The sequence below is a fragment of the Phalacrocorax carbo genome, chromosome 1 (genome assembly GCF_963921805.1).
Source record: "Phalacrocorax carbo chromosome 1, bPhaCar2.1, whole genome shotgun sequence".
Classification (NCBI taxonomy): Eukaryota; Metazoa; Chordata; class Aves; order Suliformes; family Phalacrocoracidae; genus Phalacrocorax; species Phalacrocorax carbo.
The window spans coordinates 8014269-8033424 of NC_087513.1; the positions used below are offsets into that span (position 1 = coordinate 8014269).

The 19156-nt window shown below is 42.7% G+C and overlaps 1 protein-coding gene across 4 annotated transcripts; it reads left to right on the plus strand.

The window, feature by feature from the left end:
- The first annotated feature begins 40 nt into the window (after positions 1-40).
- Positions 41-17487, plus strand: PRPF18 (pre-mRNA processing factor 18). Of its 4 annotated transcripts, XM_064443429.1 has the most exons (11): positions 146-164; positions 684-753; positions 1406-1483; positions 4406-4510; positions 6214-6327; positions 8037-8183; positions 9866-9934; positions 10889-11029; positions 11523-11594; positions 13997-14152; positions 16799-17487. In XM_064443429.1, exons 2-11 carry the CDS (start codon positions 691-693, stop codon positions 16877-16879), a joined length of 1026 nt encoding a protein of 341 aa, XP_064299499.1. In that variant the 5' UTR covers positions 146-164; positions 684-690; the 3' UTR covers positions 16880-17487. The 4 variants fall into 4 exon arrangements, with proteins under 4 accessions (XP_064299490.1, XP_064299515.1, XP_064299504.1 ...); XM_064443420.1 differs by lacking the exon at positions 684-753 and having other exon boundaries at positions 41-164; XM_064443434.1 differs by lacking the exon at positions 684-753 and having other exon boundaries at positions 75-158.
- The last annotated feature ends 1669 nt before the right edge of the window (positions 17488-19156 follow it).

Sequence of the window (19156 nt, forward strand, 5' to 3'; positions counted from 1 at the left end):
CCACCAGGGGGCGCTGTGCCTTGCGGCGCGGCCGTCCGGAAGCGACGCCAGTTGTTTTTGCTCCTCCGCTTCCGGCGGCGGCGTTGGCCGGGGCGGCCATGGACATCCTGAAGCGGGAGATCAGCCGGAAGCGGCAGCAGCTGGAGGAGAAGGAGCTGGTGGGGGTGAGGGCGGTGGGGACGGGGCCCAGGAGCCCTGCGGGGCCGGGGCGGCCGGAGGTGGGGTCTCGGGGCGGGGGCTCGCCGGGGGGGGGCCGCCCGGGGGGGCGGGGAAGGGGAGGGGGCGCGGCCTGGGCCTGGGCCTGGGCCTGGGCCAGAACCTGGGGTGAGGGGTTGAGGGGTTGAGGCGGTAAGGGCGTGAGGGGGTCCGAGAGTGAGGGGCTCCGGAGCTGCCCAGGGTGGGTTTTGGGAGCCTCAGGAGCGGCGTGGGATGGCGTCTGGGAGGACCACGAGCGGTCCGGGGGCGGTCGGGGCTTGGGGAGAGGAAGCAGGAGCAGGAGGGTCCCGGGGTGGGATCAGGGGACAGACGAAATCAAGGGGTGCTCCGGGTCGGGGGCGCTGGAGAGTCGGGGGCGCAGAAGCTGCCCGGCTTCAGGATCTGGCTGCTTGCCTTTGCCATTTGGAGCGGGTTTAGTTGTTTATTTCAGGTACTGAGAGAGATGAGAAATATTTGTGCTGCCTTAGGTGATGGATGTGTGGATCCCTTTCCTCACCACTGCCGCAGAACGCTCTTAGCAATAGCAGGGCCGCAGAGGTGTGTGTGCGTGCTATGTGAGGTAGCTTAACGGCACCCACAGCAAAGCAGGGTGCTTTTGGGGATGTCTGAGTTAAGGTTTTGCCGTTAGTGGTTGAAGTAGGGAGCTGTGATCGGAGGCTGTTGTCAGTCAGGCAACATGAAGAAAGAAGTAATATTTCATATTAGTCAAGCGAAATGCTTCAGGGTGACCACAGATGCTGGCTGTTTTGTGTCTGGAAGGTCTTATCAAACAGATTTCTACACAGGTTCCCCAAACAGACTTACAAAATACTCTGTACAAAGATGGTTTTTCCCTTGATTTGTGTGGCTTTCTTGAATAACTTTCCTGTACTCCAGCCTGGGTCTTGTTGTGCACTTCTGCAGTGAATCTTTATGCTAATGAGTACCATGGCCTTACATGGTAAAGAACATGTTTTTTAAAGCACTAGTGAACATGTTGTACTTTCAAGCCTGCTTATACATATGTGCTGTGAAGTCACTCTATGTAGCTGATTTTCAGAGGTGCTTCCAACTTGTCCCCTTTGCATGACAATGTAGCCACCTCTAGGAAAGGATGTAGCTGAATTCACCAAATCAAATAAGGAAGTTCAAGCCATTTTTGCCCAAGTATGCAAAACTGTAAACTGTTAACAGTTTTCCTCTCTTTTAGGGAAATAAGAAATATTTCAAACGCAGTGAGTTAGCTAAAAAAGAAGAGGAGGCCTACTTTCAGAGATGTGGCTACAAGGTATGGTAGTTGTCCTTCTGGGAATTTGTATGTTTACTTTGAAGTCTACATTTTATTATCAACAGTATAAATGTTGTTAATGATAATTGTTGTTCTTTGTTCAATCTGTTAATGTTGTACATTAGCCTGTAAATGAGAAGCCACCTGGAGAGGTATGAGTTTCCAAAACCATTTTCAATGCAGGAAAAATATGCATGATATACAGCTACTTAAGTTTGTGTTATGGTTTGGCTTTTGTTTATTTTATTTATTTTTTTTGTGGAAGAGCATGAAGTGGCTTGGGATCAAAGCTTGTCTTCCTTTCATTTTAAATTGTGCTGTTAGGCATGAACACTGGATCTGATATAGCCACCTTCCCCCGCCCCTTATTAGAGAAAAATGGATACATTCAGATAATTTTATCCATTCAGATGATTTTCACGGTCTTGTCAAAATGTCCAAAAGAAATCAGTATAGTGTGGGCACATACTAAAAAGACCTGCCAACTTTCAGACTGTATTTGGCTATTGGCCATCAACCATCCAGCACTGAAAGAGTGCAACAACAGCATTTGTGTTCTTGCTGTTAAAATATTAGAAAACAATTGGTAACCGAGGGTGGGTTTTGAAACAAATGAGTGATCTGGAAGGCTTTATCTGCCTCGTATTGGTGTCAGGGAAATGGTTTACTGAAATGGAAAGAATGTTTTTTTCTTTTACAAGTGTGTGTGTGTGTCTGCCTGCCTGCCTGATTATACGTGTATGGGAGGAGGGGGGTGCGTTCCCTTGTGGAAGACAGAGGCTCGAAATCTTGTTTGCTGTTACTGGGCACAAACAGGAGCTTTGTTTTCAACTGAACTTTACCCAGTTAGTGACTTATTCTGAAACCTTGATCTCTTTGTAGAATCAATGCCAAAACGATTCTTGGCACATGTGGCATATAGTCACGAGAAAGTGTTCTGTGAACCCCGTCACTCTTCCAAGTGGAAATGACTGCGTGATGCTTTTTGAGCATTAGCTTGAGTTCTTCAGAACCTGGCACAGTGGTTAAAATGCCGTTATCTGTGCTGCTGCAGCACCAGTTTTGGTTTGAAATGCGACCCTGAAAACGGTTTTAAAATAAGTTGCTTATTTAAATTTAGTACCTTTTTAGAGCCTCCCAGATTTCTGCATTTGATCTTTACTAAATTAATAAGATGTAGAATATAGACTGATTTCTTTTTAAATTCAGGTACACTTTTCCTTTGCTTAGACTTAACAAGTTGTAATAATTTGTCTTGCTTGGAAAAAAAAAAAGCATTGAAACCAAAATAACTGTGGTAAAGATATTGCTTGTAACTTGGAGTCCAGCTGACAGAACGGATCAAATCTTTTCCCCCATTGCTGCTGTCTCTTTATGATTTCGAGAATGTTTGTAAGTTAAAATTTGTACCATTCCTTCTGCCATGAGAGTGCTTTTCTTTATATATATATATATCTTTTTTTTTTTTTACACAGTTTTTCCATATTTTCTGTCCTGTCAATTCCCCCTTTCCGGCATCAATAGAAGTTTTATTTTTCCCCTCCCTTTATGTGTTAAGCATTGATTGTATTGTCCTTCCCTTGCTCGTTCCAAACACCTGTGGCTGTAGGATTGATTTCTGTGTTCGCTAGTATAGTGTTGAATATAGATTTGTGGCTGAATCCAGTCACAGGAACCACAGGGGTGGATCCTTACATCCACATGGAGTCATACTGACGCTGGGGTGCAAGACTGGCACATTGGCCTGAAATAACAGAAAAGCTTCTTTAAAAAAACCTGTCTAGTTCATTCATCAAACTGCTCAACCTGAATACGGACTGGAAATGACAATGTACTGCCTGTGCACAGAGTGCTACAGGGTGCTGTGGAATTAAGTGGAGCATTTCCCTTTTAGCAAGAATGGAAAGCAAATAAATTCTAATATGGAATCTGGGAAAAACCAAGATGTGAGTTTAAGTGCTGGAAATGTTCCCTTATTACAGCAATATTGCCAAGAGCAATCTGCTTGTGCTGTCTGAAGTGTCAAATTGGAGGTTATAAAGGGAACAGTAGTTACATGACTGCCATCGCAAAGTTGCTTTGATCAGAGTTGTTTTGCATTATTACAATATTGAGCAATGAAGGACGAAAACTCTGTTTGTTAGGGGGACCTTCTTTTACATTAAGAGGTGTTGTTAATGAGATCCTATCCCTATGAGGAGTTGTAGGTTTTTGTAGGTTTTCTTCAACCTGCAAGAAACTATGGCAAGCTTGTGAGAAACATGTTACCTTAAACAAACACCTCTCAAAACCCAGCAGAAACCATGGAGCAGTGCTAACTGTACTCAGCACTCTGAAGCTGTAGGCAGTAAACATTTTAAGCTGACACTGCCACTGAAAGAACCAGCCCCACTCTCTCCCTGCCCTTGGGTTTTAATTTCTGCCCGTGTGTGGAGCTGGAGCATGTGCTCCAGCTGGTGAGCTGGATGAGGTTAGACAGGCTGGGAAGGGTACCTTTCTTTGTGTTTGCCAGATTATTCTCTGTTTGAATCATTCCCCCCATCTGGTTCATCACATAGCGGTGCAAATGCCTTTGCATAGGTAAGGAGGATAGCGCAGGGGGTGTATTTGCTATTTTTGGCACCAGTGCTGACACCTGCCTGCTAAAGCGATCACCAAACTTTAGCGATTGTCCTTTCCATTTTCTATAGACTGCTTTCTGCAACCTGCAGAAGTGTTAGTTAATTACTGATAATGTTAAAAGCTTTTATTGTTCTGTGAAATTCAATTGTAGACAACAAAAACTGAAACTAAAGGTTTCATACTAAACTAAACTGAAGGTATCTTACTAAAATTTGTGTTCCAGAGTTCTGTATCTTCACATTGCTATCAATATATGGGTTTATTCCCATCGGCACAATAGTAACTGTCTGTTGAATGTAGGTACAACAGCAAGAAGAGGAAGAGAAACCGATGACTTCGTCAAATCCAGTGCTGGAACTCGAACTGGCAGAAGAAAAGTTACCAATGACCCTTTCCAGACAGGAGGTAAAATAAATCATCATAAACAGACTGCTTGAGTTTACAGCAAATGCATCTGAAATTTCTTGTTAGGGCTATTTTTTCTAGTGAACTCTACTTTTTATGACAGTTTGTATTAAATGAAAAGCGTCCATTTTTACACTCAGTAATTAATGATTGTCTTCGCTCATCAAGTATCTGCTGTCTAGTTGAATGCATAGGGAGGTACAGATGGAGAGAGCCGCTTTGTCGTATGGATTTGCACAGATGCGTGATAATGTTTTACAGCTCTTTCAGATGACTTCTGCAATACCCTGAATGTCAGTATTATCCTGGGATAATGCTGAAGGTGGCATGCTGACTTTTTCCAAGATTTTTTTCCTCCAGCTTCTTTTCTTTATAGCTGATTGGTCTGAACCCAAATTTAGAAACTAAGTTTTGGAAGTTTATCTTAATTTCTAGGACAAAAAGGTTCTGAAGCCAGAGCAGCTGATGTGTTCTTTGTCCTTTCTAAGGATAAAAGTACCTATGTGAATGTGAATTCACAAACAGATCTATATCCCAAATCAGAAGAGAAGCAGGAAGGTCAGAAGTACAGAATAAATTGTAATCTTGGAAATACCGAAATTGACAGCTGAGATCATCCAAGGAAGTCTCATGTCCCCTTAATTTTGCAAGATACTGTTTTTTACAGGAGTGTATCACAGGACTTGTAACGTGGCCTGTTAGTTTCATGTTTGGTTTGAGGTTTGGTCTGTATGTCCTGTGTAACGCACGGTGTCTCACTGCTGTTGATCTGCTTGGGTACGTGTTTTGGTCAAGGTTTAGGTATTGCTGTGCCAGCGCTCTGTCCGCCGCAGGTTTTGTGATACATTTGCAAGTCAAATGCTTGCCAACATACAGCAAGACACTTGAAGTGAATAAACAATGTCTCAGTTCATTTAGTTTTTTGTCACCCAACCAGTCTTTTGGTATGATGTAGTTGGTGGCATGAAGTGAAGTGTAAGGCCTTCTCTTGTTCACCACAGTATTGCGTGGTGATTCATGTATCAGTAAGCCTATTGCTTGATACACTGAGTACATAATGGTAAATGTAAAGCTATTTAGCAAGCAATGCATGAGGTAAGGAATTGGGAGAATGAAGTTCCGGTTTTGGCTCTGCCTATGACTTTGTGAATCAGTTGAGGGAGGCTTTTTCACCTCTGTAATATCTACTTTTAAAGTAACTATCCCATTAAATTATGGGACTTCACATTCGCCAAATGCGTAAGGATGAGAATCTTCAGCAAATCAACTTGCAGATGTTCTGGGACAACCTGCAGCCTAGTTAGGGAGTATTTCTCTTGCCCTTGACAAGTAGGTGAGTGAGATTATCGTCAAGTTCCTTTGTGATTTTGAAAACAGTTTTTAAGCTCTGCCAGAGGGATGGTTTTTGTGTGTTTGTTTAAACAAGTCAGAGCAGGAGGAAGTTAGGCTATACCAAAGAGCTTGGGATTTTATGCAAAATTTAGACTGGTAATATTTGGAATGACCTTTCACTGAAGTACTGTGGGAGTTTTATATTTAGCTTGTAAAGTGTCTGGAACATTTTTCTGCTGCTTAAAATATTGCCACTTCCTCTCCAATCCAGGCAGCTTGTTATTCTAAGCAAAGTAAATAAATCCATCGTTCTGGATTTTGTTTTGCTTCCTTTATGAGTTTGCATAAGGGAATACTTTGATTCTTTTCAGGTTATCAGGAGGTTACGAGAGAGAGGTGAGCCGATCAGACTCTTCGGAGAAACAGATTACGATGCATTTCAGCGTCTGAGGAAGATAGAAATTCTTGCACCTGAAGTGAACAAGGTAAGACTGGATAATTGTTAGTCACTTATTTGTACTGGGATAACCAGTGAGGAACCCTGTGAGTTACAGAAAATCAGTTCCAGTAATTGTTAATTATTAGGAGGGAGGGATAGTACAAAGCATAGAGAAATATCTGCTCTGTCTCATTTATTGCCTGAGAAAGTATGTTAAATGTCATAGTTCTGTGCACAATTACAATTCCTTATGTTAGACAGTTCAACCCTAGAAACCGCTAGGCCATTTCAGTTGAAAAAGGGGCCTCCAGGTGGCAGTAATTCCCCAAACTGTGCTGTTACCTGCTTTTTAACAAGCAGAGAAGACATTTACTGTTAAAACCACCCTGTGTTTGTCATCGTATGCATCTCTGAGATGGTACGGGTGAGAGAGAGGAGGATTGCATCCTGTCGTTCTGGAATGTAAAGGGTTTTTCAAATCATTTGATTCCAGAGCTATAACTTGTTGGGAAAACTTGATTTCCCCTCCTTGCCTTTAAAGTAGCCATTGATTCCAAAAATGACTAAAAGATATATCATAGTTTACTGATTTATTCCTTTTGTCTTGAGGATTGATCAGGTAAGTGAGGAGATGCAATTCAGGTTTGGATTTTCTTCCCTAATTTGTGGCAAACTGAATTGTTTGAAATGTCTTTGCTGGGACTGCTCAGAAAAGGAAAGCCTTCTCCCGTTCGGGTCTTTTAAAAAACATAAACGTATCTAAACATTTTTAAATAATTCTGCTAATGGAAGTTTCCCCTGCAGTGACATGGACGACAGTAGTAGGAGTGTTCGAAAATAGTGAGCTTTTAAGTAGGATTGCATTGGATTTGTGTGTTACATGTTTCAGCCGCTCCTGTTGCTATGAAGGTAGTCGCTATGACCAGTTTGTGGTTTAGACATTTTTAGACTATTAAATGATTAATAGAAATGCTCCAGACAGTCAAGTATGGCAATGGAAGAGGGGAAATAACTGTGCATATCTATTCCCAGTGGAGTGGCTGAATTTATCTTGGGGTAAGAAATGTCATTATATTTTATGTCTCAAGATAAGAATGCAAGTCCTCTAACTGTGACTAAGCCAAGTTTCTTGTTCCATTTAAAAGAAGCTCTTAATTTTATATATATGGTTTCAAACTAATTCTAATTTTATTTTTAAATCACCGATTCTAGAGTAGGGGATTTCAAACACTTAATCTATATAAAACATTCTGCTATGTTTAAATCATTGATAGTAAAGGGAAACTACATATATGTTTTATGCGATAGTACTGAAGGAGTGTTACTTAACCTTATTTACAGCTTTTTTCAGGGCAGATGTGAAGACTTGTAGAGCTGAGGATGGTTATGGTCTGTTTTCTGTTTGTTTTGGGGCGGTTCAGTGCATTGTTTGGAGAAGATGTTTTGAAGAAAGTCCTAGAAGTTGATTCAGTCCTCCATGCTTTTTTCTGGTGAAAATATGGTAAAAAGTGTTTTTCGTAGATAGGAACGTTGCAGAAGTTCATGTACCTGTTTTTCGTTAAGTGTTGGCGCAATCCAGAAACTGTTCTTTGAGTTCAGTTTAAATTCAGACAACAAAGCTAAACCCTTATGCATGTGTTCACAGAATTTGGCTTTTCTTAAACAGAAGTTGGATGCTTACAGTGACAGTTCTGAACTGCTTTTATTTACTTTAGGTTTTTTGGTAAATTAGTCATTATTTTTTATCTTTTCCAGGGCCTGAGAAATGACCTGAAGGCTGCTTTGGATAAGATCGACCAGCAGTATCTGAACGAAATTGTAGGCGGCCAAGAAGCGGGAGACGATGACTCACAGAATGACTTGAAAGTCCATGAGGAGAATACTACTATTGAAGAACTAGAAGTATGTGATGGGTAGATTTGAATCAAGGGATTTTAGCTGTCGTATATCGTTGTGAGAAAGCTTCAGAATTGCTTAGACAAAGTTATCTTGTTTCCAACATTTAGCTTAGGCATTCTGAAGTATCCTTAAATATGCTCTGTTGGGAAATTTAGGTTTCTAAGCCTTGAGTTACACCACAGGTGCCTAGAGTAGACGTGTGTAGTGGTCTTTGTCTACACCATCTCATCAAAAAGGGGGCAGGAGATGCCTGCAAGGAAAGTGATACAGTTAGGATTCCCTCTGCAGGGGGTTTGGAAGTAGAGTGTTTAATACATTACCTGGTCATAAATGCTAAAGTCTTTCCAATGAGTATTTGAGTGGGTAATAAACTTAGTACTGATGAATTTTTCCCTGTACAAGAAAGGCGGACTCTGAAAAATAGACACACAGAATATTTGATATAAAAATACCCAGGACAAAAAAAGAAGTGAACGTCAGAAGTAAGCAGATCACAGAAAATGTAAGTGCAGAGATGATGTGTCCCAGAATCTTGAGTGCAAATGACTGCTGTCTTCTGAAAGGATACCCTGGCGTTTGTGTGAGTGAGCGGAGAGTGAGTGCCATGAAATGTGTTCAGCGCCTGGTGTTTTAGGGTGGTGTTTGAAAAGCACATTAACTTGAGCTGAAGACTTTTACCCTTAATCTTCAGCACTCTTTGCAGGGGTTAATCTTCATAACATCCCTGCAAAAGTGTGTTTAAGAAATAATCTGATTTATAACTGAAAGCTTAAACGAATACATTATTATTAGGAGATAGTCTTTGGCTTTTTTCTTATGGTACCAGGGGCTCTGGTTTAAAGTAACAGTAACACCAGAATGGATACCAGTTGCAGTGGGACTGCGTTTTATTGACTTGTTAGTTCTCAAAATATCCTCTTTTTGGGGTAGTAGGGCAGCCTTGGTTTGAGCCGTGAGAGTAATCTTTTTTTCTGAGAAGTTTGGAAACACTGCAGTCTTAATTTTATGCTGCTTCAACTGCGTTCCGTTAAGCATAAAGGCTTACGCTGAACTGGGTTCCAGATCTAGGAGACTTTTTAAATAAAGCTCACTTTGGAAATGTGAGGACAATGGAAATAGATTATAAATCCAACTGTACGTACTGGAAAATGTTTCTAAAAATTGCTGTTAGTATTAACAGTTTCAAGGTTTTGGTGGGAAGCTAGAGTATTGGAGCGTACTACTGGGTTTGGGTTTTTTTCATTTATTCCCTCAATTTCACAGCTACAATTAAATGAAATGGTAAAAACTCCCAGTACATTAGAGACTTGAAATAGCTTAACAAAACAATTAGGTTAATTGATGGCTTTGGGGATCTCAAAAAACACCGTGCACCCACAGTTCCCCTTAATACAGTGCTGTCAGACAGCTTCTAATTATGCCAATAATTTAGTAGTTAATGAATGAAAAATTACTGTTGCATTGACTTTTCAGAAGTAATGATATTGGCTTTTAGACTAAATTTTTTAAGAGATTAATGAATCTCAGTAGCATATATAGCTGTTTGATTCTGTTTCCTAATTAGCGTTCTGGATTACTGGTGGAGTTTGTTACAGTTCACAGTGCAGTGAGTCACGCTCTGCTGTGGTGGTGGTGGCAAACCTCTAGACGATGTGGAAATAATGGCCTTTTTTCTCCTGTTCTAGGCTTTGGGAGAATCCTTAGGACGGGGTGATGATCACTATGATATGGACATCATAACAAAGTTCTTGAAGGTAAAAAACTCTCATAGATTAATTATTCTGTAGCTGTGTCATTTTTTACTGTGATGCAGATAGATTTTGTGAGTAGAAGGGATGGTTTCAGCTGCTGGGAGATAAAGTTACACATTATGCTTAAGATGTGGTGTTTTTGAAATGCTTGGCACTCCACAGCCTTGGTTAGTCACAACAGCGTCTTCTGCCAGACCTGGGAAAGAGCTGTTGGGAGAGCAGTGTTCTTCAAAACCTGGTCCTACTTTTCCAAGCAAAATAAACACGTTTTTGATTTCCGTATGATAATTGAGGCAGTTGTATGTAGTTGCTTCTACTATGGCATTAAAAACTTCCAAGGAGTCCCTGCTTCCGTTCCCCGGGAGCAGTGCAAGCTGCGATGAAATGTCACCTGGTACTGTTATATGAAGTAAGACAATTTTAAAGGAAGTCCACTGCCGTTGCTGAGGAAGCAGGTTCAAGTGGATAGCAGAAAATTGTTTCCGTGTTTCCTGGGAAGAAGCCTGTATTGCCTCTATTTGAGTCAGCCAGTCCCTGTGTAACTATTGTGATGAGCAGAAGTCACAGCGAGAGTTTAAGCTTTTATTTGTGTATATAAGATACATTGGCATTTTATTACAGTTTGGGCTGGGTATTCAGACAAAGAAAGCTCAAAAATTGTTTTCCAGGTAGACAGAAGGTACATCTGAGATGTTTGCCTTGTGGTGTGTTGAATTTTCACTGCGATCTTCACTGTTCCTTAGGCTCCTTTGCAAAAATCACCCTGAAACATCAGCATCTTATACTCAGATTTCTGCTCTTTTTGTGTACTACTCCTCCCTCCCAGCACTGATACCTACACCATTGTTTCCTTTTTGTTTTTTTTTGCCATGGTGGCTTAAACCACTGTTCCCACCTTTTTTGCCAAGGAAGTCACTAGATGGCACTATGACATAAATTTGCTTGTTCATCGTACAGTTTCTTCTCGGAGTTTGGGCTAAGGAGCTGAATGCCAGAGAAGACTATGTGAAACGGGGAGTACAGGGGAAGCTGAACAGTGCCACTCAAAAGCAGACAGAATCGTACCTGAGGCCACTCTTCAGAAAACTTCGGAAAAGGGTGAATCACTTTTAAATGTCACTATCCTATAAGCTTTACTTTAACTTCTGCTTTCAAAGTACCCAGTGGTTAGTGCCCTTTCCTAAGGTAACGTTATCTCCACCGAAGAAGAGAGGATAAGTGCATTGATCAGGGTTCTTGGAACTGGGAGCCATGGGCTCTAGACACGACTTTTTTTATCTTGACCAGTGCATTCTTCTGCCCGCCCACTGCTTTTCCAGGTGTTGCTTTATGTATTGCCTGTTCATTGGCTTGCAAATGGGATAGAGAATTGGGATTGTATTGTGCACTTTGCCACTAGCTACTAGCTGTAACCACTTAACCTCTCTTACTTCAGATCCTTCATCTAAATAACTAAGATGTTTTCCTTTGTTAAAGTCCTCAAGCTAGGGTAGGTGCTAAACTTTGTATAAATGCTGAGTAGGGTGGTTTTCCTGAGCTGCTATTCTGAAGTAACAATGTCTTTTTTTTAAATTATTTTTTTCTCTTGTAGACACTTCCTGCAGACATAAAAGAATCAATAACAGATATTATTAAATTCATGTTGCAAAGAGAGTACGTGAAGGTATGTTTGTTTGCACTCTTCCAGCATGTTCAGGCTGTCTGATTCTAAGAGATTGAGTATATTATTTCAACATTTCCTATTTTTTTGCATTTTGAAGATACATGGCTGGAAATACACAGAACATATCTTCAAACAAATTGAAAAATAGCTATTAAAGGTTAGGCTCCAGGTCGTGTTTGGTCCACAGCCTGTCAGAAGATCTTTTGACACTGGAGAAACTGCCGAGCTTTGCAAGCATGAATAGAGTTTTCCTCAGAGCTGGTTGTATTAAGTTGCAGAGGAATCATGTACGGGAAACCTGATACTGTAAGGTTAAATGAAGGTATTGAATTAATAGTAATAGCGTGTTGATTAATTAATCAGGAATTAATTGAGATGAACTGAGTTATTGAATCTGAGACACTGTGCCTTTCTTTGGCTATGCTCACATTAACTGGTCTGGTAAGGTTGAAGTAAGTTAATGAAAAGTTTTTTGGACAAAGTGTGCCTACTGGAGGAGGCAGAAGTACTTTGCACACAAGATCAAAGACAGTGCTGCATTTTGTTTGTAGCTGCCTTCAGAAGTGGAACTCAAATACTCATAGCATTTGCTTAAGCAGCTTGTGTATGCAGAGGAAATTGAGCCATGTTTTGCCTTTGAATTTCTAGTATTTATTATTATTCTTGTGAGGACTTGGGATAATTCATCGAGTAAGCAAGCAAACCTGCTTTTGTTATTGCAAAAACTTTAGATGGCCTAAGGCAAGTTTAATCCCAATCATTTGAAAGTAGAACTGGAAGTGTGGGATGTATGACAGTGGGGTTGTGTTTTGGGGCATTTTTTTTTCTTTTGGTTGTCATCATTAGGTTGCAATTCACTTTCCAATGCCTTCCCAAACAAAGTAGTGAGTGTGCGGGAATGTGGTCTGTCTTGAGGGTTAAGCTGCTGTGCTCCTCTCTCCTGGAGGTGCTTGGCTTTGTGTGAACTTCACAGACAGATTGTGGAGGAGTTGAGTACACATTTGGAAGTTGTTGGGTTTTTTTTTTAATTAGGCTTTTAAAGATACTGATATCCTTTTCCGTTTTGCTTCCTAGGAGACTTGTCTGTCTTTGCCTGCTGTTGTCTTCTGTGCTTTTTTGCTTTGTGCAGCCTAGTGAATGCTGTCAGCCACAAGTTCTTACTGTTTGCTAGATGAAATGCTCGAAAGATTTAAATTCTGAAATCCACACGTGACAGTAGGCAAATGCCAGGATGCAAGTTGTCCGCTCAACCTTAATTAACCCTGTTGTAACAGTCCTGGAAGGGTCTTTAATTGCATGCTCACACACTGTGTTTCATCACAAAACTGTATTTAAGTCAGTAAGTAGGTATTTGGCTAAGACTGTTCAGAACCCGCATCATGTAGGTGAAGACAAAGTCATGTCCCTTCTCCAGGTTTCCTCTCAGCTCTGTCTGCAGTCCCTTGCCTCGTTCATTATTCACCTCCCAGTTTGCTCAGTGCCAAAGGGGAAGAAACGGCACCCGCTGGTCAGGATGGCTGCTTCGTGTTGATGAGCCTCTAAATGGGAGGTGATAAACGAACTCTTCTCAGTGAGACTTGTAGCTGCTTACTAACAGTGGAGGAATGTCCTGCTCCAAGTCCTTCCTGAAGCTGTGTTTATGTTACTGCATATGTGTGTCTGTCCCACTCGGTTCCTGGTTCTCAGTTGTCATGTTTGTTTTAAGCTCGATACTTCTATTCCTTTCCCCCTTTCTATTCATTTTCCCTTCAAGTTTTATCACTGTTTTTCCCCAGGGATGCTGTCTGCTACAGCTTTATGTTAAGAAAGGGGATCTGCTATCTTGATCGGGAAGTTTCAGATTCATTTACTGCTGCTACTGCGCTGTCCATGAGCATTGTTACAGATGTGCTTATTTAACCAGTTTTGCAGAGAGCTGGTTCTCAGCCTCACTGGAAGCTAGCTCCTCTCCCTGAGAGCTGTCAGGCTCCAGTGCACTCCGGTGTGCTGGGTGACCAGTTCTGTGCGTACAGTGGGGTCCTGCAGTGGGTTGTGCCTACAGACAGGCTCCTTGGTCCAGTCTGCAACCAAAACGGCAAGGACTGTAAAGGTGGTTACAGCAGAAAAGCTTAGGGGAACCTGAGCAGGCTGAGCTGAAAATAGTCCCAGTAACCAGTATTAGACTGCCTTATCCAGTGCTTTCTTTTATCAGGTGAAGTCCATAGTCCCTGCTTCCTTCAGAGTTGAGCATAAATGTGAATTGTCTTAGGAGGGTGTGTTGTAAAATTGGTTAATATTGTGCAATGAAACCTGATTCATAGAGACTGGAATATGTGTTGTTATTGTATCTGGCAATGCCAGAATGCTCTGCCTTCTGATGCCCTTTCTGTTTTGCTGAGTGTGCCCGCACTGTATTCCTTCAGGCAAACGACGCCTATCTTCAGATGGCTATTGGAAATGCTCCCTGGCCTATTGGTGTCACTATGGTTGGCATCCACGCTCGAACGGGTCGCGAAAAGATTTTCTCCAAGCACGTAGCCCACGTTCTCAACGATGAAACTCAAAGGAAGTATATTCAGGTAACAGCTTTGGAAATCCAACAGATTTGATTTTGAATTTAGGGGATCTTTGAGAAATGTTGGTTTTGTAGTTACAGGTGATGTGGTAAAAAGGTCCTAGAAATCTACAGTTGCCTTAGCTTATATCAAGCATAACACCCATTTAATAGGTAGCTCATCCTGGACCTGCAGCCTCTTCAGTGCTGGGCTAGGAACGGAGTCTGATGGATTTTTCTATGTCTTAACTATTGTGATCCTGTATGAATGCCAAAGTAGCTGTCAAGACGTGTTTTATTCTCCTGTGTTCCTTCACTGCTTAACTCATGGCTTTAACATCATGTGTGGAATTTCATACTGTGGAATACAGTCCTTCTGACTATATCTGCAACTAGATAAATGCATTCATTTTTCAAACATGTTTCTTTAACAGTGTGGGCTCAAAACTCCAGGTTCAATTCCTCCTATGCATATTCATACTCACGTTGTGAACTTCTGTTGTTTATGGAATTAATAGCAGTGGTCGTTTTTCCTTCTCTGATGTATTAGTGTAATGGGTGGATGGGTCTGAGGAAACCAGTCTTTGCTCCTTGTACTGCTAAATGTGTTTGCCTCTTGCCAGTTGCAGTTTCACTGAGATAAGGACCTTCTGGCTTAACTTTGAAGCCTCCAGAGCAGCATCGTGGAGCTCAGAGCTTCTAGCAGGATCTTGCTGCTCTGGCAGGACTCACATTGCTTTTCAGCTTCTGCAGATGTCTGCAAGCGTGTTGCTTGTAAAATGCAACTTCTCCTCCTACCTAGAGTCACTTTGTATTGGGGCTACAAGTATATCCTTTGGTTTCTCTTCAGCTATAGTTTTTAATATCATACCCTGCGAAAATATCACTGTGAAGTCAGGGGAAGCTTCAGACACAGAGCCAAAAAATTAAATTTGACCAATTCTTTTGCAAGGTGAAAATTGGCATGTGGATTACACATCTTCAGCGTCAGGCTCCAGTTAGTGTAATACTTCCTTGGAAGTATTTAGTGGATGAAATAGCTTATGCTAGACCAAACAGTTTTTTGTTGTTAGTCTGTGTTAAAAAAGGAATTTGGCCTCTGAAGGAAGGTTGTTGTGGGACTCAACATGTCCATAGTGCTGCTTCTCTGACTCTGGTGAATAGTTGGCTGTCTGTGTCCATTTACTGCTCTTCTCACAGAAATATCTCTACTCTCTGGTGTTGCTTGATCTCTCTTAGCACGGCCTTTGGGAGATACAATGGATAAGAATTCCTCAGTTTGTCCCTTACCTGCTTTTGGGGTTACATGGACCTGGACAGCCTTGAGGAGCGGGCCCGTGTGAGCCTCCCGAGGTTCAGCAAGGCCAAGGGCAGGGTCCTGCGTCTGGGTCGGGGCAGTCCCAGTATCAGTGCAGGCTGGGGGATGAAGGGATTGAGAGCAGCCCCGCGGAGAAGGACCTGGGGGCACTGGCGGGTGAAAAGCTGGACATGAGCTGGCAGTGTGCTTCTCGTTGCCGGGGCGTCAGACTAGATGACCTTCAATGGTCCCTTCCAACCCAAACTATTCTATGAATCTACACCTGTTGGTCAAGGAAGTCTTCATGTTCATCTCCCCACTGTGAATTTCATATCTGTGCTTCTCTAGTATACAACTTACTGAAGTGCCAAGATGGGGCTGGCTTTAAATAACTATGTTCTCTGTGTTGGTTTTAAATAGCGGGTCTTGTTTAGGTAGTCTGGCTCAAACTGGAGCATGGAGTATGGTCTGTCCTCCCAGCAGTTACATGAAGTTGATGTGTTTCTGATTTACGAGGAGCCTGGGATGATAACATCCCAAACAAGGAGTCATTATGGTACTAGGACATGTTTTCCAGACTTGTCTGCATTGAAAAGGCGAAAGCATCCTCTGGTGAATCACTTTTCCCTTCAGTGAGGAGCCGTCTTCTGTCGTGTTTAAGGACAGGCACGTGATTCGGCCATCTTGGAGTACAGTGCCACTGCTAAATTACGGCACTGCCACAGCAGTTTTCCTTCTTTGTTAGCCTTTTACAGGAGACTTGAAAGAAAATAATCCCAGGGTTTCTGTCACATTGTTTTTTGGCAGTTGATGCCTAGAAAGAACTGAAGAGAAAAGTTGATGTTGTGCCTTTCTTCTTGATTACTTCTTCACTTTGTCTCCACGGTGCAGGCCAGGTGTGGTGCCACCGCGGGGAGGGGTGACACCTCTCCTCCAGAGAAACCGTTCGGTTCTTTTCGTAGCTGTGCAGCTTGTTTTGGTGGCAGAAATTGCTTTTTGCTCTATAGAATTACTGTTAATGATCAGGTTTCTTTTAAATCTCTCTTACTGTGATAGTCTTGTTTTCTCCCTTGGTGGGGAAGAGGGATTAAAGCATTACTGTGATCCTTCACTGAATCTGTCGTGAGGGACTGACTCTAGTCCCTTCGGTTATGCCACAGAATCCTCTAATATTGGAGAGAACTTGGCCCTTTGCAGGCAGAAGGGTTCATAAAATTTAAAAACTGGAAAAACAACCAAATAAAAAAACCCAATCCCAAAATAGCAGCCATTTGTTTTGGATTCTTCTTGTTAAGCTTAAAAATACTGTAGTGTTAAGTTTGTTTGACAGCTGCAGTTTTAGTACAGAATTGTCCTTGTTTTGTTAATTCCTAGGGGCTGAAGAGGCTCATGACCATTTGCCAGAAGCACTTCCCAACAGACCCATCGAAGTGTGTGGAGTACAACGCTTTATGAGGCTCTGCGGTGTCCAAGGCGTGACTCATATTTTGATTTCCAAGACCCAGAGAGGATTGAAGAGGCAGAGTTTGTGCTTTGACTCTGACAGGAACCTGGGGTGGGCTTTGCGAAAAAGCATAAAGCAGCAGATTTCTCTACAGCTTCCTTTTTATGAGACCCATTTATTTAGATTTCTTTTTAAATCTATGCTTTATGCTGAACACATCCAATATACAGAAGAAGGGTTTTTTTTGAAGGGGGTATGAGCAGGACAACGAACATGACGCTTGTTTTTATTTCGATGTGTTATTCAGGGAGCCGTACAGATTGAACTGTTTCCCGTACCTTAGAGGTCTAGGTGAGACTCAGCCCTGCAAGGAGCATATGTGGAGTTTTTTGGCTGCTTTCCCACTGGAGATTGATGTGGGGAGATGATTAGAGTGAAGCAGTCAAATCTGAATCTTGGTTATTTCTGTAAATATGAAGACTTCAATGGCTAATCTTTCATGTGGTATTTATCAGGAGGGGAAAAAAGAAGTTTATATATTTCTCAGCTGAAAAACACAGCCAGCCTCGGTGCAAAGAGTTTTTGATCTTGAATAAATCTGATTTGGCTTTTTTTTTTCTTTTTTTGTGATGACATTTTTAATATAAACCTTCTGGGCTTGGGGGTAGTAATCTTATGGCTCTTGACTCTTTCAAATCCCATTTTTATACATCTGGAGAAAATTTCAGTCTGCTGGGCATTGTAGAGAAAATAATTAGGACCTCCCATGGCCACGTACAGTGTTTCTAGCAGCCACAAATCTTTACCATTGTGCATCTTGCCTGGGAACGGCGAAGAAACTCGCAGAAACTATGATGTCTAATTCTGCCTAACGAGTGCAATATTGAAACTTCGTTAGTGGTGCTGGTTGAAAATCTTAGGGTGAAATCATGCGCTTCTTGAATTCCAAGAGCAGCGGCACCTCTACAGCGGTATGAACGTGTCCTCCTCTTCAGGAGGCCCTTCTGGGACCGACAGCGAAGCTCTGAACAAACCGCTGATCGTGGCAGTGGCTGCTAACAACTGCCGGTACCCACGTTCGAGAGACCCCAGACCTCGCATCTGCCCGGCCCCACAGGCCCAGCAGAGCCGATGCAGAGCCCGCCCCTGCCCCTGGAGGAGCCTTTTCAGCGCAGTCAGTGGAGAGGGGAGCGTCTGCTGCGGCCTGGGGCCGGATTCCGGCAGGTGTTTGCGTCTAGTCTCCTGCTACCGTGCCTGCGAGGCAGCAGGTCTGATACATGTGGCGCTCGCGGGCTGTGGGCTCGTTCTGCTGCCGCAGTGGTAGGCCTGGTACGTGAGCGGAACCGCTTCCTGAAGAAGCGTGTCGATACGCAGAGTATTGGTTTGTCTGAGCCCTCGCCTCGACTGGCAGCGCGGGGCAGGACGCGGTGCCCGCCTCCGGGGGGAGTTACCCGTCTCCTGTGGGTATCTGCGGTGCCCCACGGCTCTGTGAGAAGCGATGCTGGGGGAGTGGTGAGGGGAGGGAGTGCGGAGGAGCGTCTTCAGGTTCTTCTGGAGACTCTCCGTATTCTGAAGTGCCTCTTTGGACACAGGAGCTTTTCAGTCTGGAGTGTCTGACCCTGGAGAAAATGTCAAGAGCTTAAACAGTTTAGAAGTAATAAAAATGAGGCTGACGAGATGTAACCGGCGCTTGGGGAGGGGCCTTTGGGGAGTAAAGGGGGATTTGTGGGGAGAAGCTGGGTGGGTGGCAAGAGCATGGGAGAGTTTCATTAACGGTGGTGTCTGGAGATTTTTTTGCAGTGCTCTGTACAGATACTCTTTGGAGGCACTATTACAACAGGAACCATTTATAACACTGCACCTTTATCCCTCTCCCCACCCAGATGATTTCTTAAATCTTTGTCCTGACCGTAGTTTTGAACTCTGTAAATAATGGAGGGACAATGTTGTCCCTCATTTGGAAAGGCTGTAATTTCCCTGGAAAGTGCAGCAAGCGAGCAGCCAGGGGATGGTTTGGGGAGCATTTTTAGTCTGCTTTAGAGGGAATGGGATTCCTTAGGGCAGCTGTAATAGGACTAGAATTTTTTCCCTCCCACTTTAGAGCTAATTACTGAGGAGAGTTTTAATGGTACCCTGAGTACTGGTTTGAGTGGGGATGCGCCTCCTGTAGGGACGTGAATGTGGGGTTGGAATGTTTTAGTCTGATCAGGTTTTAAAGAGAGTAATTTAAGCAATGTGCCTCCTTGCTGACAGTCCCTGAAATACAGCCGCCTTGCTTGAATGAATCC

Coding starts and splice junctions, on each gene's coding strand:
- PRPF18 (XM_064443420.1), top strand. CDS start 99: ATGGACATCCTGAAGCGGGAGATCAGCCGGAAGCGGCAGCAGCTGGAG. Junction 1,484..4,405: donor TTCAGAGATGTGGCTACAAG/GTATGGTAGTTG, acceptor TGTTGAATGTAG/GTACAACAGCAAGAAGAGGA. Junction 8,184..9,865: donor CTACTATTGAAGAACTAGAA/GTATGTGATGGG, acceptor CTCCTGTTCTAG/GCTTTGGGAGAATCCTTAGG.